Source organism: Trichoplusia ni, chromosome 2, assembly GCF_003590095.1.
Source record: "Trichoplusia ni isolate ovarian cell line Hi5 chromosome 2, tn1, whole genome shotgun sequence".
Taxonomy (NCBI): Eukaryota; Metazoa; Arthropoda; class Insecta; order Lepidoptera; family Noctuidae; genus Trichoplusia; species Trichoplusia ni.
This window is the reverse complement of record NC_039479.1, coordinates 11635683-11657649: the sequence shown is the minus strand read 5'-3', so window position 1 is coordinate 11657649 and position 21967 is coordinate 11635683. Positions and strand designations below refer to the sequence as shown.

General features: G+C 32.6%; 1 protein-coding gene across 1 annotated transcript; it reads left to right on the top strand.

Moving 5' to 3' along the window:
- The first annotated feature begins 6785 nt into the window (after window positions 1-6785).
- Window positions 6786-15671, top strand: LOC113507187 (membrane-associated progesterone receptor component 1). Its single transcript, XM_026890053.1, has 3 exons — window positions 6786-7198; window positions 14547-14696; window positions 15476-15671. The coding sequence occupies exons 1-3, from the start codon at window positions 6916-6918 to the stop codon at window positions 15565-15567; spliced, it is 525 nt and encodes a 174-aa protein (XP_026745854.1). The 5' UTR covers window positions 6786-6915; the 3' UTR covers window positions 15568-15671.
- The last annotated feature ends 6296 nt before the right edge of the window (window positions 15672-21967 follow it).

The window sequence follows — 21967 nt, the reverse complement described above, 5'->3', positions numbered from 1 at the left end:
GTGCGAGTGAGATGCGTTTGTATTGTTTAGTATTTAATACATGCTTACATCAACTAAAACAATAATATGTGCTATCTTCAATTATTATTCATTAAATATTCGTTATAAATGATAAGAATGATATTAATTATATCATTACTTACGTTAAAGTGTAATAGCTGATTTCTATATATAATATTTGGGTAATAATTAGATGATGTTTCCTTATTAGCCAGACATTTTTTATAGTTCTAACCCCTTGCCAGACAAACATTGTATGTCTTAAGAAGAGATTTGTGATTAGAATGACTCATGCAAATAAACTTTTTGGCGCAGATTTATTTAACTAATAATCTATGTAAATTTTAAAAACATCTTAAGGAAAGACATTCGATGCTACAATTACCTTAAATTGTTAAAAATTTGAGAATTTTTTGGTTCTGAGGTAAAATATTTTTTCATTAGCCCTGTGAATGATTTGTAACATTCCCTGTGATAGCCACCCTCTGTGTATTCACGTGGAAAAATGATGTCATTGTACTTAAGGTTATGTTTTTTTCGCAATTTTAAAATTAATTCACATTTTTTCAATGTCTCGTCAGAAAATAATGTTATTTTGCCACTACTTTTGTTGCAAATAACACAAATTAATGTATCACCCATGACTTATTTTTAATACAAAATCACTTTTATTTAAAAAGTCACATAAACAAATTGTAAACATATAATCTACGTATCATACTATATTATATTATTTTAGCTGATGTAAACATGTACTGAGTACTAAACAATACATGCGCAGTATAAGTTTATATAATAATATGTATAATTTAAGTTTTTTTATAAGTTTATATAATAATACGTATAATTTAAGTTTTTTTTATAAGTTTATATACTTTTGATCTCGCAGACAAACAGTGTGTACTGTTTTGTGAGACACTGTACTATGTCATAAGTATAACGTGTACCTGTGTTAACTGAATAAATAAATAAAAAAAAAGTAGAAATAACAACTGCGCAGTGAGGTATCGCGGTAGACTTAACTCGCCATCTCACTCGCACTCACTCATATACATACTGCCTCGCGCTCGCTCCTACAGCTACCCTACATGCTTGTCTGGCAAGGGGTTGGAACTATAAAAAATGTCTGGCTAATGACGAAACATCATCTACTTATTACCCAAGTATTATATATAAAAATCAGCTTTTATACTATAACGTAAGTTAAACTATAATTTCATGAACATTAAGGGTGTCTGGCAAGGGGTTGCCACGATGTGAAGTGTCTGGCAATGAAAAAGGGGGTTTTTTTATAGTATTCTGAAGATAATATCAAAAAATCGCACTTTATTATTTGACGAATTTAGATCGGTATTTTACACACCTTTAGTACCGTTTACCTGCCTAAGCCACTATAACCCAAACTTCATAATGGTCCATCGTTCTTACCTGGGTTGGGAGTATGCGCTGACAAACTTTCAGCTTTTATAAAATAACGAAGGTCTGGGGTTCACGGGCTCTTGCTCTATTATGTAAGTCAACATATTGTTGTCTAGCTGATTGGATAATAATTCGTGTCAAAAAAAAACATTGTATAGAATTTGACGATGACATTATTATGTCAACTATTGGATTGGTCAAAATGTTTCTTGAATTAAAAAAAGGCATAAAATTCTGCATCAAGAGGATTGAAATGAGTATTACTCAAAATTAACTATTAGCTCAATATAATCAGAATCAGAAATTGGCTCCACGTCTACAAAAAGATAAGATAATTGACAGCAACAAAAAGTTTCTACTATCAAATATAAATAAAACAATCACACTGACGCGACAATATTATTGTAATTTTGCTTCATTGAGCAAAGTTCATCGAACAGGTTAACTACCTATAGTAGGTAGACACGTTCATGTACAACGCAATTAGTAATATAGTGAGAAACCTCATCATTATAAAGTAAATACGCAACTCTTCTTTTGTCATTTCTGCATGGGAGCAAACGACCAGATGTATTTTTTTAAACTATCCGCAGAGCTCTCTTATAGCATAAAAGAAATTTCTTAAATATGCTGGTTTCATCAACTGTTTAAGAAAGTGATAATTACTTATATAATACGTAAGATGAATTTAAAAAACATTGGTCAAACATTGTTGTGGAAAAGAGACAAGGTTTTACACAATGTAGAGCACTGTCTCGTTTTAACAACTGCAACAGTCTTGATCGAAGGTCCTCAGTATTTTACCCATGACCATGATACAAAGGCGAGACTAAAACCTCAACAAGAAACCGCGATAATATCTGTTATTACCCGTTTCAAAATAGTTATATTAGTATTAAAACCTCATTATTATTCACGTCAACGATTTACTTCTTGCCATTCACAAAATGCTCTAAGTCCATCATATGTCAGATTATGAAGACTAAGAAATAGAATATTTCGCCCCGAGAAAATATTTTTCGGAAGATTGTTCCGATGTATTAGGGAGAAATTTTGTAAATGTTTTTCTTTTAAATCTACGTTTCTATACGAAATCTCGGTATTTGTCCGCTTTTGTTGGTCATGATGAATCTCTTAAATTATGTTTGTGTAATCGTGATTATGTAAAAACAATAATTACCTACTTACCTATTTGTTTTAATGACATTACAGAACAAATAAAATTTTTTTTGGTATAGTGCTTATAGACAAACCTAAGGTTTTAAAGAAATAATAAAACAAAAGTTTTAAAAACTATCTTAAAAATCTATACATATAATAAAATTGTAGAAAAGTGAAAACTGTACATTGAATATTTAAACAAAAGAATAATTGCAGGGTGATCTCCGAACGATTCCGATGCCGAAAATATGATTTTTAGAATTTTTGTCTGTTTGTCTGTTTGTCTGTTTGTCTGTATGTATGTCCGGAAAGATCTCGGAAAGTACTGGATAGATCTGATTCAAATTTTCAGAGAATATCAACAAGAGGTCCGGTCAACATACTTTTTACTTATTATCCCGCTTTTCGTTACAGGAGGTGAGCAGGAGCCTTTTATATCTATAAACAAATATCAAATTATCTCATAAACTACTGAATATATTTCGTTCAAATTTTCCATGAATCTTATCGTACACATGATACAACAAATATACAAAAACCATAACGCTGCTATGCAGGGGGCATGAGCAGTGAAGTTTTAAATTTTTGGACTCACCCGTAACATCATGTAATACAATTATGAGGTGTATTTTCACCCCATTAAGTAGTAGGCAGCACGGTCATCAATTTACACAAAAAAATATCACGCTATTTATCTTAAGACTTTTTGCAGAGCAATAATAGGATTTTTCGAAAATAAATCATTTTCACAAAATTAGTCATTTTATTCTCTTTCAAGTCTATATAGGCCTACCGTGACTCTTTCACAAGTAAAATAAAAGAAACATAAACTAATACGTTTTTTTATGCAATTGTTACCGTAATCAGTACATTCTTGAAAGAAAGGAACTTAAATTATTTTTATTTTTATTGATGCACTAAAATTACTCAAGTTCAAATGTATATGTATATGTTTTTAGCTCGGTAATGTTGGCGAAGCTACTTCAAGATCAAAACATTCGTAGTGACACTCAACCCAAAGTTGCATGTAGTTCACATTGATCTCATCTATAATTATGCATAACAAAAAATTACTGAACGACACAGTTAATTATTACCTTGGTTCATCTGTAACAACTAGCAACATTTTTTTTTTTCTTTTTGCAACATTACATAGGCCAAAAGTATTTGGGATAAGAAAACTTGCATAAAAACTGCATAATAGGTATGCAATGTGAAAGATCTATAAGACCAAAGCTATCAATGAATAGACATTATGTATCTATTGATAGAATAATGTCTACTGATACCTGGGATTTTTCAATATTTTAACGATTTGATCGGTGTACATCCGCCATTATAGAGACCGCACACATGGTCCTTCCAAAAACTCCTTTAACAATTTATTGTAATTTCTACTTATTTAAAATTTTCTTCTTTCGTAGCCTGATAAAAACAGGGGGAGTTTCTGAGATCCCTAAGCCGACGAGGATTAGGAACATATTTTTGGAAATTTCCCCAGTAAGGCTGATAATAGCGTGTAGCTATCAGCACTTACATCCGTCATACAAGGTCTGGAAAAATCATTTTGGCTGTCGGTATCGACAGCGTAACCTCATAACCAACCTCATGTAGTCTTTATTTAAGTTCCATTTATGCAGTAGGGATGACGGTAGGTATTTTACTTCAATGATCGTCAGGTAGGGTAACGAATAAAATACGCAATTTTTCTTTGTAAATTGGTACAGTAAATAGAACTCATGCATATGAAGTCACTTTTATGTTCATATTTTGTTTTGTCATAACATCAAAAATTACTCATATCCTATACTTTAGATTTTTGTCATTGTCAATTTAAAAAAAAGACGCTATTTATTTATCAGCAATTTAAAGGCAAATCATGATCAAAACACCAGGGGGCCAAGATAACACGTTTACCAACTTTTTTATTTTGGAAATATTCCAAATGATTGTGAGGAAGATCAGTTTTAATATTAAGAGGACAATCAAACATAACGTGTTTCAGGAAACCGTTTATCTGGGCGCAATTTTGCAAAATCTTATATCTTATGACACTATGTAACATCCACAGTTACCGAGCCCGACTCTCACTTCACCAGCTCCGTCCACAAAAATAATTTGACATCTTCTTTATATCGTCAGAAAACATCGTGTGTGAAAAAAACAACTGTCTGGCTATCACTGTTCCTGAGAAACAGCCAGGTGACAGACAGACAAACGGACACCGGGGCCTTAGTAATATGGTTCTGGTTTACCTCTCTGGTTACAGTACAATAATAATTTTATGATACCTCATAATCACTGTCATAATCCGTCTATAGTCCGATTTTTAATTCGAGGCAGTAAAATGACAATTACAACTGTCATTTATACAAAAAAGGCAAAAAAGGGTGACCCGCTACAATAGTGATGTTTAGAAATCTTACTACGACGATGACATTTAGTCATGCTTTATTTTACTATGTATCAAAAATTTACTATTTCTATTAATTGATCTTTTATAATTGTAAGTTGATATTAAATTTGTTTTTCATCCAACCAATGCATAATGTCAGAATTCATCCAGTTTGGAGTTGGATGCGCTCGACTTTTCTTGCATGGTAAGGTGCTTCATCTTCCAGCACCGCATTTGGCTTTAATTTTATAAATTTAAATTAATATTTTTTTTTTTACATTTAAAAACAGTCACCGTGCATGTCTTTTGATAATTTGTCGTAAATATATATTTTTTATACAGAGCTCATTTGATATCTGAATAAAAAAATGTAAGCTCGACAAACTTTTGATTGTAATAAGTCGATTCTAACACATCACTATTTATTTGGGATTAAAAACCTACCACACTGGAAATGTCATTTTACTGCCTCGAATTAATAATCGGACTATAGCAATTTCAGGTGTGTAATTTCCGGCCCAAGAACAGACGTGCTCGAAAATCATAACCTACCCAATTAGTAAATGGAAAATTTCGAAAGTAAATCATTTTTAGCAGAAGTGCTAAGACTGAGTTATACCTTCTGTTATTTTTTTCTACTTGCACCCCCCCCCCCCGCCCATTTTTAAACGGCTCGATTTGTCAAACATGTCTCAACGAACACTCGCACATAATTCACGTTTAAATTAAAATAGTTCAATTCGTTCGGAAGCTATGATGTCGCAGACAGACAGGCAGGCAGGTATATCAAAGTTATAAACCCCTCGTTTTGGGATTAAATAAGAAAAAGTCATTAAAACAGCTGTGAAATATTTGACACCAGGATAGTATCGTAAACGATGAAATGTGTTTGATTCAAACATTTGATAGTCTTTGGGCCGCTCAAGATTCATTATAATTTAGAAATAAAAAAGCAAGCTTAAAATATAAAAAAGTGTTTCATTTTCAATATTGCATTACATTTTTGAGATGATCGTTATTATTAAACTTCATAGTTTTTCACATCTTGAGAATCACGCAGACAAAGTCGCGGGCAACAGCTAGTAAGATCATAAACGAATAGGTAGAGATTATGATAGAGACGAGGAACCCAGAAGTGTCCATCGGCGCTGGTTAAAAGTACCATATTATTGTATGGCCATCGTATTAATATACTTTAAAATAGGCAAGTAAAATTTCAATATGATCATGAGTATACTTATTAATTATGCTTCAAAAAATAGTCTAATCATGTTATACGCATAGATACAAATTAACGTTGTATGTAACATAAAAGTTAAAAAAAACTTGTCTAGATAGTCCCTTAAAAATAAAAACATAAGTAAGTTCAAAAGAAATAAGTATATTTTATTTTTATTTATTAATTATAAAACTAAATATATAAACTAAACTAATAGAAACTACTAAAGTAATAGAAAAAGGATTAAAATTTTAATATTTATAATAATTACTCAGTAAAAGTCATTAGCAAATGCTTTCCAAGAATCCAAAGATTATTGTAATAGTCCATTAGAAATCTTAATGACACAAAGGAGAGCAACACAAATACGCCATAATAACTTATAGAAGAATATAATAGTGCAGCTAATGATCCTAAGATTTAAACCTGTCGCCATTAGGTACATAAACACGGTGACAGCAATGAAGTTCTTACTCTTGAAGTAATCAGTGTAAAATCAGTAACTCGAACGATATCTCTGCATGACAATGCGAAGCAGTTGTGATAAACAAGAATTGTCATAAAAACCACGGTCTCACATTACGAAAATCAGTAAATATCCCGTCGGCGTCGAGTTTTAAAACACACTACTGACGACACACGCGCTGACCTTACTAGAGGCTTGATAAAGTGACGATAGAGCAGTTTAGTAACCGCCGCCGACGCAAGCACACGTATCAAAATGGCAGAAACAAGCTCTCCCACGATATGGGAAGAACTCATGAGCCCATTGAACATTGTGTTAATAGCTATTATTGTGTACCTCGTGTATAAAATTGTCAAATCTAACTTTGAAAGCGAAGTGACAGTGGCTGCACCTCCTCCAAGACTTCCCAAACTCAGGAAGGATCTAACGGTAGCCGAATTGAAGCAATACGATGGTACTCAACCGGACGGCAGAGTACTACTCGCTGTACTCGGAACAATTTTCGATGTAACCAGAGGAAAGAGATTTTACGGCCCCGGTGAGTGTCTATCCAAATTGGTAGGGTTATACCGGCTAGCGAGTATTAAGGTTATGCTCGTGCGCAATAAAGTGTGCCTAGTCATTTGATTGCTATTGGTAATGATGAAGTAAGAACTTAACAGTTTCCTGATGTTACAATTGAAATCACTGCGATGTGAAATAGTCTGTATGTTTCAAATAATATTTACGTCTAACTTGTGCCGGTACATTGTGTTTTGAATTTGAATGTGAAAACTACTAAAGAATAAAATGAACGTTCGTTAACAAAGGCCACTGTTTTCGTCGACACATAACATTTCAAAATTCTGTTAAATATTTTTTTTTATCTTGACGTAACTCAAAGCTAGTTTGGTGTTATCGCTGTCCCTTTTCTCTCGCTTGACAGACAGAGATAGAAACCGTAAACATTAATCTAACGAATGCAGTTTTTTATTTTTCGGTTCACGTCGGTCGCTTGCGTTGGATAAAAAAAACAGAATACTGATGTGGAATAACATAATTATTGTAGGGTTTTAATTGTTAAGTAAAGTAAACTCGTAAGACTCTTAATGATATGCTTTCGAAATAATATATTCCTTATTCTAATTATTTCGCTTCATTAAACATGATTGTAGAGTCGCTTACCTACAATATTATTATTTACTGTTCCACGTGAATGGGTTTAGTATTAATCTTAGGCTAAATAGCTTTAGAAACTAAAGGTTATGTTCACCCGGTGTTCTTAAATATAGTTTTTTTACATCGATATTGCTATGACATGACAGAGCGTGCATTCAAGATACGTTATCAGATAGTGGCACTAATGATAACTCAATACCAGACATTTGATTTTCGAATCGACCAAACTTCTATTGGAGAACGGAAACGACGGAGACAACCTTTTGGTTATTAAAAAAAGAAAAAAGTGACGACACACCGTTTTTGTTTTGCGGTCGTAGTAGTAATTATACTTGAACATTCTTTTTTGATGTGCTGTTCCGTCATTATAACTGAGATTCACACATAATAGTCGAAATAACGGTGTTTTCATAACTGTGCATAAGGCAATGTGCCGTTTTCTTACCACCGTTATTTTGGATCTATTATATAAAGGGCAAAATTAAGAACTTGCCTCATCATACATTCACACATGTTGATACTGAAAATAAAATGGCGGCATGTTAAAAGGGCTTATTGGACGATTCGCACGAATTTAATTCGCACGAAAGGTGCGAATCGACTCCTTTAAAACATATTATTTTTTCTGTAGTCGATTCGCACGAATTTCATTTATTGGCGTGCGAATCGACACCCTCACAAATATGTAGTGGGCTATTCGCACACATTTCATTTTAAGGTTTAAATAAATTAAAGTACAGTCGTATTCAGCCATCACTGAAATAAAAACAAAAAATAATCGAAGTTTAAACAGCAGATATTTACTTGAAAGTAAGAAAGATCTGTATGGAATAAGTGATAATAATAATTACTTAAAACGTGGCATATCAACATTTTTTAACCTGTTATATATAAATAAGAAGTAAGCATTTTATTATTGTTATGACTTGATTTATTATTGTTGATTTGTTAGTTGTATACATATAAAAGTTTAGTCACTTTTGTACGTTATTTTAAAGAAAAATCTGTGATTCAAATTGTGATTATAGCCCTAGTTCTAGTTTTATGATTAAAAGTTTTATTGTTATAATTATGAGAACTGTGTATTTTAGGTACACTTCTGAAAAACATTAACATGTTTTTGTTGTACCAAATGTTCATCACTAATAAATATAAGAAAAAGTTGTTAATTATATACATATATACCTACCTTATTAAAAAAGTAAATGTTTGTGTAATGTAAAAAAAAATGTAAATTTTTGGTACTTTTATTTTTTATTACGCGGTTAGTGGACTAGTAGTTTGTTAGTGACACTTATTTATTATTCTGTGATCGATATTTGCTCATTTTTAAGGCTCAAACCACGAGCTTAGAAGATGTTTAGTACTTAGTTTTAATTTTAATACAGATATTGTTGACTAGCTGTTGCCCGCGACTTCGTCCCCGTGGGGTTATGTTATATTTATACCTGCCCTGTGTTTTTTTACATTTTCCATTGTATCTCCGCTCCTATTAGTCGCAGCGTGATGGTATATAGCCTAAAGCCTTCCTCGATGAATGGTCTATTCAACACAAAAATATTTTTTCAATTTGGACCAGTAGTTCCTGAGATTAGCGCGTTCAAACAAACAAACTCTTCAGCTTTATATATTAGTAATAGATATAGATTATAGATTGTGTTTTTATTTTCTATCTATTACGAGTAAAACATATTTGACCTTACTACTTCTGTGCTCAAGTGTATTTTATCTTAACTGTATTTCATAAAAAAACAATATGTGTGCGAATAGCCTACTACATATTTGTGAGGGTGTCGATTCGCACGCTAATAAATGAAATTCGTGCGAATTGACTACAGAAAAAATAATATGTTTTAAAGGAGTCGATTAGCACGTTTGGTGCGAGTTAAATTCGTGCGAATCGTCCAATAAGCCGTTAAAAGATGTTCCTTGACTTAACACTGTCATTCGATTGTAAGATTCTATCTAAAAAACTTTACTTGGTCTTTTAACGTTTATTTGTGTTGTCTCATAAAACTACTAAATCTAAAGTACCTACTAAACAAATCAAACTCATTTATATTCCGACAATCACATAGATACGTAAAAATTCAAGCATTGAAGTGTGCTAACACTGGAAATCAATTCATATCGGTTACAGTTCGAAAGTGACTTTACGTAGAGATAAAAATGTATTTAACTTAACTATTTAAAATTATCTTGTTTGCGCCGTTGTGGAGCCACAGGAAACCGTGCACATGCGCGTGAGCATGTTTACTGCAATCGCAGTGACAAAAGAAATAACTAGAACGCATACAAATACTGTTTGCCTTACGGAAGACTAAAATTTGAAAAAAAAATTAAATCTCAAACCTGTATCCTTTTTACAGTTGAAGGTTGTCTCAACACAAACAAATCCAATACTTAATTATTATGATACAGACATTAGTGGTTATTATCAGAATAAATTAGTAATCATAACATTGTAATGAGGTAGTTTATCTCACAATTGTCTGCAACGAGAACTCTCAACATAAGTGGCCATGTTTATGTGTAGGGCATAATTAAGTACTAACAGATCTTGTTGCCTCACAAGGTCTTGGAACTATGAATAAGTATTGAATGGATGTCAGTTAAAATGATTATCAAGTCTTATTTATCCTCTCAGGGTAAAACTACGTAGTTTTGTAAACTTACTTTTTTAATAAACTACTCCCGCATTAAAGAATTGAATCTCTATGATGCTCGGGGTTTCACAAAAATTCAAATCACATGCACAAAGATTCCCTGACTTAGAACAACCAGTAGTGGATCACGCTAAATTGAATGCTTGTCCTAATGGGGAATGGAACCCAGACACTTCGAGCTCTCTGGGTTAGGCGTTGTAATGACTCCTCTGTCTGTGCAAGCAATTTGACAATTATTAGCTGTAGGGGTCTTCCATTATATTTAAAGTAAGATTATTGCGGATTGTACACTACTATTAAATTACATTTCTTTTCTAAAATAATATCAAGATACAATATTATTTATCACATGACTACCAAACTATTATAATTTGTTATTTAGTTACCAATCACAGCTATCAGATGGTACCCAACAACAACGTATGACACAACTATTAAAAAAAAACTCAATTTTATTTCAATTCAAAATCCTCAGAAAATATGCTTTAACGGTATTATCTCACCATGATAGTAAACATAATCTTGCCCTTATTATCTAAAACAATCAATCAATACCGAACAGTAGACATTCTTGATAAATCCAAGCCTTTGTTTAAAGATAGAATAGACATTAACGATAGACAATAGACATACCTAACGTTTATGTCTATGAAGTTTTAAAATAACAATAAAATGAAAATAGCATTATTCCAAGAGACTAGCCTCTCTCAGCCTATATTTCAATTTTGGAATAACATAAAGTTCTACAGATTCGAATAAAAACTCTATTTGAAATTCGAACGCGTAATTGAAAACCGAAATATTAGTTGTAATTGTATGTTCTTTTGAATAGAAACTCGTTTAACTGTCAATAGTAGAATCGATTTATCAAATGCTATAAATAGCTGATGTTTAAAATATATCATTTTTTTATTTGATTAGATAAAGTTTAGATAAATTGGGCTATCAATTTAGCAAATCTTTCTGTTACTAGTGAATTACAGTGACATTTTTGAAGTTTTTTTGTTATGGATGGCTAGCAGTTATCCAATGATTTAAAGAGTTATAATTTCTGTTTGTATCATATGACCGTGAAAAAATTATTTCATTGATATAAAAATATCACCCTTTCTGAGATTTTATGCAGTTTTGGAATGCTCTCATTTCAAAGCAAAAATCGACAGGCACAATCCGATCTCGCCAAAAATATCATATTTTTTGGGCTATATCTAATTTAAGGTGAAAGAGAAAAAAGTTTGTAGTTAAAATAGAAAACTTAAACACGCAAAACGGGCCATTCAAAACTAGAACGAAAAAAAACGACACTTCAAACTGAAATAAATGACGGTCAGTAGTAGGAAGTATTTATCATATCACACTGATGTGTTAGACGTGACTCCCGTACCTGAGACCTAAATCAAAAGTAATACCAAGTTTTACCACAGTGTAGCCTGTTTATAAGCTCTTTAGAAACATCTGGAAGGCTGGCACGCAAGATTATGTCTGATTTTGACACGTAAAGGGAGCGTATAAGCCGAATCAGATGAATACTTAAGTATTAAAACTGTTTTATAGTCTGGTGCTTTTGAAGTCGATCTCGAGTCGTAAAACTTTGTGTTCGTAAAATACTTGAATTTCCAATTTAAGTTAGGTTTTAGCTCTCGTAACAAACAGTTCGAATGTATGGATAGAAACAATACTTGTTTTCAGACAGTGTCATTTCTAAAATTAACTGTAATTTTTGTGTTTTGTTTCGAATGACATTTACTTAAAATATAACATGTTGATTGACATTCTAACAATAAGAAAATTACAAGCGAAACAAGTATTTCAATGATAACTAATTCAAAATAGAAAAATAGAGTCGTTTAAAAGGACTCCTTGAAGGTCGAGGTGTTATGTCTCAAGACACGTCTTTTTTATCCAACTTAAAAAGGAGGAGTTTATCAATTCGTCTATATTTATTACTTTTATATTTTTACCCAGAAAAAAGATTATTTGCTTTAAAAACATACTTAAAGCATACAAGACTTCGTATTCTGCTTCTAAATACACAAACTCAATTACTTAACGACGGAATATAAAATTCTTGAGTACAAACATCGAACACAAGATAAATGCGCCTCAGTAACCACCAGACGATGCATTTATCAACGATCCTTTCAAACACAACACTCAAATATGAACCTTAACAACATACACTGAAGTTTCAATTTCCAATGCGCAGTCGGTAATTATACAAAGTCCCTGATTTTATAAACACATTGTCAATTGATCTAACCTTGGTAGAAGGCGATGTTTTTATTATAATAATTTTACATTGTGTGACTCCATTTGGGTTCAGTTTAACGGTCACACGGGTCAAGCTGAAGAATTTACTTATTGTAAGTGAACAATGATTTACCAATGTTGTGTGTGACTTTAATTAAGCGAATTGCGAAATCTGACCTAATTACCCGTTTCAAATTTGGAGACTGTCGATATTTTAATTCAATGCCTTTATTGTTTCACGATTTAGGCGTTTCTCTCTTTAAAAAAAAAAAACACTCCCCATTAAGGAATTTAATTCCTGTGTCGCGGCGGGTTTCACAAACATTGAAGTCATATGCACAAAGACAGCGATAACATAAATGTTTGTCTTACAAGGGGATTGAACCCGCTTTATGTCGAGCTCAGTGGATTTGGCCTGGTGACCTCAACCACTAGGCTACCACTTTCTTCTCCGGTTTTTTTATCTCCTGGAAGATTGCTTCGACTTACAACTATGGTCCTGGTCTCATTATTAACATTTTATTTTTGTCTTAAGCTTCAAACCTGCTAACATCTTAACCGTTCTTTTAAGACGGTTTGGGTCCCATTTGAATAAGATCACTTTATTTGTCCGTCTGAAAAGTCTTGTTTAGACATGTTGGCACACAAATATTATCGTCCTTACTCCATGTAACATTGACCTTGATAAAAAGATAAGGTTTTGTCACACTAAGTATTATGATTACATAATTTCTATATCTGTAGCATAATCATTGTTATCGTTCATTTCATTACGAATGTTCTAGAATAATATATTTAGACGGTATATAATTCTATTGTTAATCGTACTTAATCTAAAAAAATACAAGAGGTACAAATAAAAGAGCTAAAACCTTAGTAGAAAAGAGAATTTTCATTAAAACTAAAACCTAAAACACAACATAGGATAACAGCTACTGTTTATAAGCGAGGAAGCTATAATTCAGACACGCTTGAAGGAAACACGGTTTTCGAACTAATTTTTAAAACGTAAACGGTTTGCGCTCGTAAGGGGCTGCCAGCGAAAAAAGTAAAGCATGCAATTATTTAAATGAATGCATGGAGCGGTGAATTAAAATCCTTTTAATGGAATCTGGCCCCATAAAAGTGTATCTCCTACTTAGGAGAGGGAAATTTATGGAGAGAATGAGGTCGACCTTATCCAAGCCTATGTTCTTTTTTAATCATTCGATCTCTGTTGGAATTGAATTAATATTTTTCTTGTTTTACTAATGCAATGTTTTATGATTATTTGAGTTAGGTACAGAATATTTTTTTTTTGTAAATTACATTCTTAATTTGCCTAACTACCGTTTAAACCGTTTTATGTAACAAATATTACAAAAGTCGTTTTCAGAATTTTATTCGATATTTTCCATAGCGTACTTTTAAAGTCTTTTGGCCCGTCAATTACAGTAGCTACGACTTTATATTTATCATACATGTATATGTAAATGTCTATCACATACATTAGTCTCGAGGTTGTTTACCTCCGAACCAATACTGTCATGATAATTTTCTCTTGCAGTGAATATTTTTCCCAAAACTGAAATATATACAAAAGCAACTCATGTTCCTCGTAAATACTAAAACTTTGAATCCATAAATTGTGTAATTTCTCTTTTAGGTAAAAATGAATGATCTTTGGGTTAAATTATTATTGATCCGAAATCTTATTTTTGTTTACTGTTTTAACTCTAAGAATAAAAATTAATGATGTGGCGATTCGTCATAAACTTGGTTTCCTTCAAATTTTACACATTGAACTAAATATTTATCTTTTTAAATTTCCAGGTGGTCCATACTCCGCCTTTGCCGGAAAGGACGCCACCCGTGGTCTTGCTACTGAGAAGGTAGCAGCATCTGAGACTGAATACGATGACTGCAGTGACCTGACTCCTGATGAAATCGCTTCTGCCAAAGAATGGGAAGACCAGTTCAGAGGTAATGTCTATGTGATCAATTTAAGGTCTTCACACAAAGCGAGAAATATAGATCAAGTAGCATACATTGCCGGTGAAGATTTATAATTTTTGATACCGGAGCGTTGTGGCTCTGCCATGTATTGCAAATCTAACGACGTCATCTAGCACGATCAGCCTAAGGATATAATAGTGGAAAAGGTTTTGGTTGAAATGGATGATGAAATTTTATTAATATAAGGTGAAACAGATATACTTCAAGTGACACATTTAACTTAGTCATTCTTAGTAGGAGTAGAATAAATCAGTCATGGTTTGTTACGTCAGAGAATTATGCAATAATTTGTCTTATTACAATTTTATTTCATAATTGTCATGCTGTATGGAAGTAATCTGGTTCCAAGTATCTAATCTAAAATCTTATTGAACATGAGTTTCCTTGTATAACGTGTCAGTAATAATATATGCTTAAAAATATACAATATAGGTTTCAAATTTCACTTTAGCAACTATAATAAATATAAATGTGATGACTCTAGTTGCGAGTTTGAAAAATGTCATTCCTAGCAAAAAACTATGGGTTTCTTATTGAATAAAATTGATGAAAAAATGTTGCGCATGTTGCTAGATAGTGCTAAAAGGAATATGAAAAATAAAGGTTTTTCAAATATGACTTGTAACTGAAAGTAAAATACAGTTTCGGACATTTTGAGTTTCAAGTTGCAGAAAATTTAGACTGAACTAAGGATAACAACAACACATTTTGAGCAGACAATTAAAAGATTTAAAATTATTTTACAGAAAAATACGATATTGTGGGCCGTCTGTTGAAGCCGGGTGAGACCCCGAACAAGTACAGTGACGACGAAACAGAAGAAAAGAAAACACAATAGAATAGACAAAATATTATTTGAAACAATTGAAACGTGATGTTTCTGAAATCGGGTGCCTAGGGAAAATGTTTTAAACGTTAATAAAATATTTTTTTATATTAATATACGAGAATTTATTTTGCACGCCGTATTATCTATACCATTTTTTTTGCATTGGACTTTATATTTTTTGCCCACTGTGCTGTGGCAGGATTTTAACTCTATATTTATTTAGCTAGTTTGTTTATTTAAGAATAACTTTATTGTTAGCTTTAAATAAAGAATGACAATGGTGATTGTTGATTTCACAAGTTAAAGGAAAAATATTTCTAATCTACATAGGTGTAATTGCAAAAAACAGTTTGCAGCACAAACTATACTTTTAATTGGGAGTTTTTCGTAGGTAGAGGCAGTTAGGTACGTATAATAAAATGTTTTAATAACAGGTCGTTAAAGGAGTTTTGTTCGTTCCGGGATGGTTGGTGCTCTTTGGGGGAGGCCTACGTTCAGCAGTGGACGGCGATAGGCTGAGATGAGATGAGATGAAAGGAGTTCTGTACTTTTTTAGCCGAGCATTAGTTTGACCAGACGTATATTGCATCTACTTGATACAAACGCAATCAAGAACCTTCTTAAAGTATATACTTTGATGAACTTATTATTCTTCATTCACAAAAAAATATTTTATGCTACGACATTCCTGGTGACACCATATAGCTGGATTAAATAACATATACCTACTATGAAATAATTGATAGATTTAAAATTTTGTAAATTGCATTATCATCGGAATGGAAGCTACCCTGAAAATTTCAGCATGCTAGCTTATCGGAAAGTGCCTCAAAATTGAGTTGCAAAAGCCAACCGGAACGACAAACAAACAAAAAAGTGAGTTTATAAAAACGTGGGAAAAGGTACAGTATGGACATCAAGAAAAAAAATATTAATATACTTTTGAACATCCACTTGTAAGAGGTTAAACTGGTTTGTATATGTACGGAAATATGGGAACAATATAAGTAGCCCTCAATTCCCCGGGATCTTCAGGTCGCTGGCAATTTGACCGTAGCCAAACTAAAACCTCAGCAGTACTGAATATCGCATCATAATGACATTTTCCTTTTATCACGGAAAATAGAAGTAATCCCATCGAAAGGGTCCAGCGACGGACAATCTGATACGTTTTTAATGTCACATTCTTTTTTAATGGAATTGTCTTCGTAATGGACACTTGAAGAGCTGGACCTCACCTATAAATCTACTTAGTGACGGCGAGATGTGACGACGTTATTATGGCTCAGGCTGGTTTTGCGTTTATTTTTTTTTGGCTACTTTTTATAACATTCTTTGTCAGTCTTTTAGCGGCGTTCAATTGTTTGTCCTTTTAGCACTGTTTAGTTATGATTTTTTTGATAATATTAAGATTAACTAGTTAGAGTTAGGGTTAGAAATCCATTAGACAAGCTTGCGCAGATGTTTTGAAAGGATTTCAAATTGAACATGTTTCCAAACAACGATTTGTGTAATAACTGTACTTAGGTTACACAACGAATTAAAACTTAAATTTTGAAGCTCATTAGATTTCAACGAAGATAGAATAAAATATTTTTTTTAAATAGAATAGTTAACATAAATAGTATTGGCATCGACTGTCGCGGAATTGGCGTGCTGGTATAGAAAAAAAACAAATGAATTGTGTTATCTTTCTTCGTCGTTAGTAGGTAAGTAAGTAGTAGCTAATTTGGCTAAAAGGGTAGGTATTCCAATTATTTAAATACATTAACACTAAACACCAACACCTAATACAGAATAACAATTATGTCGATAAAACTTGTACTACTAAAAATGGATGACATCGAATGAAAGTTGGTTTCGTCCAAGTTTTAATGGGTAGACCAGCACGGCGGTTAGTTTTCGTAAAAGCTGTATTGTATAGCCCAAAGTATTTATATACGAGCATGGATTGCTCGCCAGTATTCTGGCCTCGATCCCCGTTGGGAACTTTAATAGTTACGTAACAGATTTAAATTGGTTGCATGATTTACTCGTGCTTACTTTCATATATTATTTTGATGTAATGCAATGGAGTGGATTTCTATTCTGATTACAGTCACAAATTATATGTGAGTATGTTACATCTGCATACCCAAACCACTAGACCGCTTTTGATTATTATCTGGTAACGAGGTAGCGCAGAACACACAGTTGTTGTTGATTAAAATTAATTTAAAAAAGTATGATTGATGATGATGATGATGATGATACTATATGAAGCAGTCGCCGAACGGTATTCGGCTGAATATGGTAAGACTGGAAGATAACTCTAAGGAATTCGGTAGGAAGTTAAATCGAAGGTTTTGTAAATAATGCTTATAATGTTGTATCCATTGTCATTCTCCGTAAATTTAAGATTTAACTCAGGTAAGAGAATTACAGAGAAGTATGTTAATATTCTCGAGAGTTTCAACTGCTCGAAGCACATATATATCAGTGCAGCATAATCCAAGATGGCCGGTATCTCGACAGTGAAACTACAACCATCTTTCATAATTAGTTGGTTCAGTTTTGTAATTCAGTTGACGAATAGCTCTACTAGACTGGAGAATAACTCATCCATTACATTTTAAACTTCAAATATTACTTCAAAGTCTTGTTAGTAATGAGCTAGCATTATCTTATAAAACTATTCTTAAGTAAATATGAAAGTTGGATTTTTAGGATCGCCTAAAGAATCACCGTCGTCGAAACACCTTTTATGTATAAAGGAAAAAATATTTCACAAAATAAACACTTCTTACGGCTATTTTGGGCTCAAAATAATAGTTTAAATCCTCTAGCTTCGTCGGTAGCAAAAGAGTGCATTTGCTTTTGATCTCGGCTTCTTACAGGATCTTTTAAGCCAAGAGTGTTTAAGAGCCTTCTGGGGAAACTTGCTCTACTTTCGACATCTTTACTTAAAATTTGTAGGCACGGTCAAGCAAAGGGTATTCACGAGAAAAACTTTGATGGTCATACATAGCCCTGCGATATATGTATGACCACGTAGTATTATTAGCAGCACTTTCTTTGATTATAGTTCTTTGTTTATGCGTTGTCATAGTTCGATATTAAGTTTTATTTATTAGTTTTCTTATGGAGTTGTTTTTGTTGCAATTTGTTTTAGGATTTAAAACTTCCAAGTTATTCGTATGCACACAATATATACATATTTCATTAATTTAAACAAAAGAACATCTTTCGTTCATAACTCAGTTACAATTTTGTCTCTACTAGAAGAAGCTTAAACATTTGGAACGTAACGATACGTTATTCAGGATAAAAGACACAAGCATGTGCAATAATGTGCATCTAGGATATTATAACTGTTCTTATCAGCAAGTCCTCGGGCGCCAGAGGCGGGTACTGGGCAATTTCCTAGTGATTTCCTGGACGACGCCGTCGCCGCACGACAAAAGGGACTAATCTCTGGAAGGAACTCTATTTTACACTTCATTACATTCCAAAACGTTTTATTAAATCTCTATCGGCTTTTATTTACCTGGAATTTCTTTAAAAACCTCTCTCAGTTCATGTTTGATTCAATGGATTCGCGATCGCATCTATTACCATTATTTTATAATTTGTCGATTTGGTTTTTCAATGCATTTTGTTTGGAGTATTTTGAATAGATTATTTCGAAACTATAGATAACAGTGTAAGATTGAAGATATGCTAATGTAATTATCCGTAGAAGAGAACATGGAATGAATAGTCATGTTATTGTTAGGGATGCATAACACTGAAAATTGAACCGTTTTGACTGCTTTGCAAATACAAACCCCGTACTATTAATTATATTCTGATCATTTTGAAAAGGAGTAGAGTATCTGTAATGAACTTCACGTCAAAATTGCTTGAGAAAACATAACTAAAAAGCATGCAAAATATAGGTCAATAATTGGGCCAACGCGCCTATAAAAATGGAAACAAACACGACGACTTTGGCAAATTGGATCCACGTTTTTTGTACTCAATGCGTGGAACAAAATTGAAAGAGAATTTTTTGTCCGCCAATTAGGCTTGTCAATTTGTCGGTGATATTTTCATGTAACATAATTTGTGAGTACAAAATTATGATAAAGTGGATTATGGATATTGGTTTAGGTCGCCCCTAAATAAACCGTAGTGGCAAGCTCATGCCTAATATACGCTTTGATTATTATGAAAAATTAGATATTTTGAACTTGTATGGGGGTAGCTAAGTAATTTAAATAATTAGTCGGTTTTTATATTATTATTAATTGGTTATTAAGACGAGTTTTTTGTGAAAAAATAATATAAAACGAAAACATATATTTTACCTTTTCCATAGCCATAAAAATGTATAGTTAAACTGAATATATTTAATAAATAAAAAATCCAGCAATTTATGCGAATATTAAAACAAAACAATGAATATTTTCAACTCAAAATGTTGAAGGAAGCTTGAATAAAATCACAATTATTCATTATGTATGAAGCAAGCCATCTTGAACGATGTTATTCAGGAACTGTTATTTTTTAAGCTTCTCCAGTATTCTGGGTTACCTAGAAAGGAGATCGAAAAGATTGGAATCTTAGAAATGATTTAGGTTAGACGGTTCTGGCAATATTTATAATACAACCTCTTTTACACGAAATGAAGGCGTGACCTTTCGAGAGGTTTGAAGAAAGGAAAGGGTTTTGCCGACTAGTAGGATAAGGTAGGCTAATAAAACAAGGTAATGTAACTAACGTGATCCTAAGTACCTTTACACACATGTAAACAACAAAAAGTAGGATTTGCTTAGAATGTTTGCTATACTGAAATTTTAGTTGGATTTTTTTGGGATTATACTTTAACTTTCTACAGCTTGTTATAAGACTTATAAGTTCCAAATATTTAGTGCTTTGTTCTCTACCAAGCTGATGAAGATCTTAGCTATGCTATAATTTACTGAAATTCGTTATACGGAGTCTTCGCTCATGGTAAGAATTACTGTAAAAGCCATAGAAGCATTTCTTTGTCCCCATCAAGTATATGTTTTTCAAACAAAAATAAACATTGACTTAACAAATTGAAAAGTAAATACAAATTCAATACGCAATAACAGAATCGAAAATAGACGTCCGAAAGCACACTGTTTTCACAAAAGATACCGGAGCTATTACAAAGTTCGCGAAATTGTATCACTGGTAACATTTCAAAGTTCCCCAAGAAGTTTGGGACATAAGCAATATATTCTTATAAGAAAGTGTTGGGAACAACAGAAGCCGTAAGTCTTCATTGTAGGACTCAACTTGGCTGACTGACGCAATATCAAAACTTTGCGATATAGGTGCTGTTTGAGTAAGAAGGTTGGAGTAAGAAGTGCCGTTATAGAGCGCAGTCGATAGAATGTAATGTCAGTTCGAATTGCCGAAGTAGAAAATGAATATTTAATCAATGATATGGTAGAAATCTCATGTAGGTACACAGTGTGCCTTGAGTAATCATCTTGTGATGCACCGAATTGACGGTTGCATTTGTGTTCTTTTTCAATTCACACTAAGTCGAGAAAATAACGGAAGAGTATTAAAAGTGAATCGGATTGCCGTGATGACACTCCACGTGTAAAATATATTCAGAGTACTTAATATCTCGTTTGCGCTCTATAACTAATTTATACGTGAAGGCTTCAATATTATTTTGTCTCCATAATAAGTTCGTATTGAAATTGAGTGGGTTTTACGTTATTGGAAGTTGAGAGAGAGTTGAGTTTTCAGCATACAATTGAAGCCTATCATCTCAATTTAGTTAATTAGTTACGAACGCTGCCACTAATTGAAACCGCGTTTGTTTCAAATATAATAGGATTAAAGATAAGTATGTAGCAAGTATCGGCATGGTTTATTTGTTGCGACGTCAAAATAGATAATACTAGAGTATGCGACGAAATTAGTTGGAGCGTGTCTTTATATTATTAAATTAATAGTTTGTATTAATTTTAGTATCGATTCGGGGAATTTTGGGGAATCATGAAACTATTATGATTTTTTAGAAAGTTACAATAGAACCACAGATTACTAAAACTGATTTAATTGACAAATATAAAGCAATTATTCTCGTTGATTACTAAAAATAATAAGGTTTCTCCTATACATCTGATACAATATGATCGAAAAGAATTTACAGTGAAAATATAAAATAAAGATTGCAAAGTTCGGTGAATTGATTATCACGAAAATCTTTCAGATACCATTCAACATCGTAAAGTCGATGATTTATTAGAACTTGAATTCCGTTTACGCAATAACCTTAAACAAATTGATACAAACGCTTAGCTATAAATTGCAGAACAGGAAATATTTGAGTGGGAAGTAGTTAGGGAGTTTAGATATATTGGGGCGATCGAGACCGCCTCACGATAAATAGTTTCGTTGG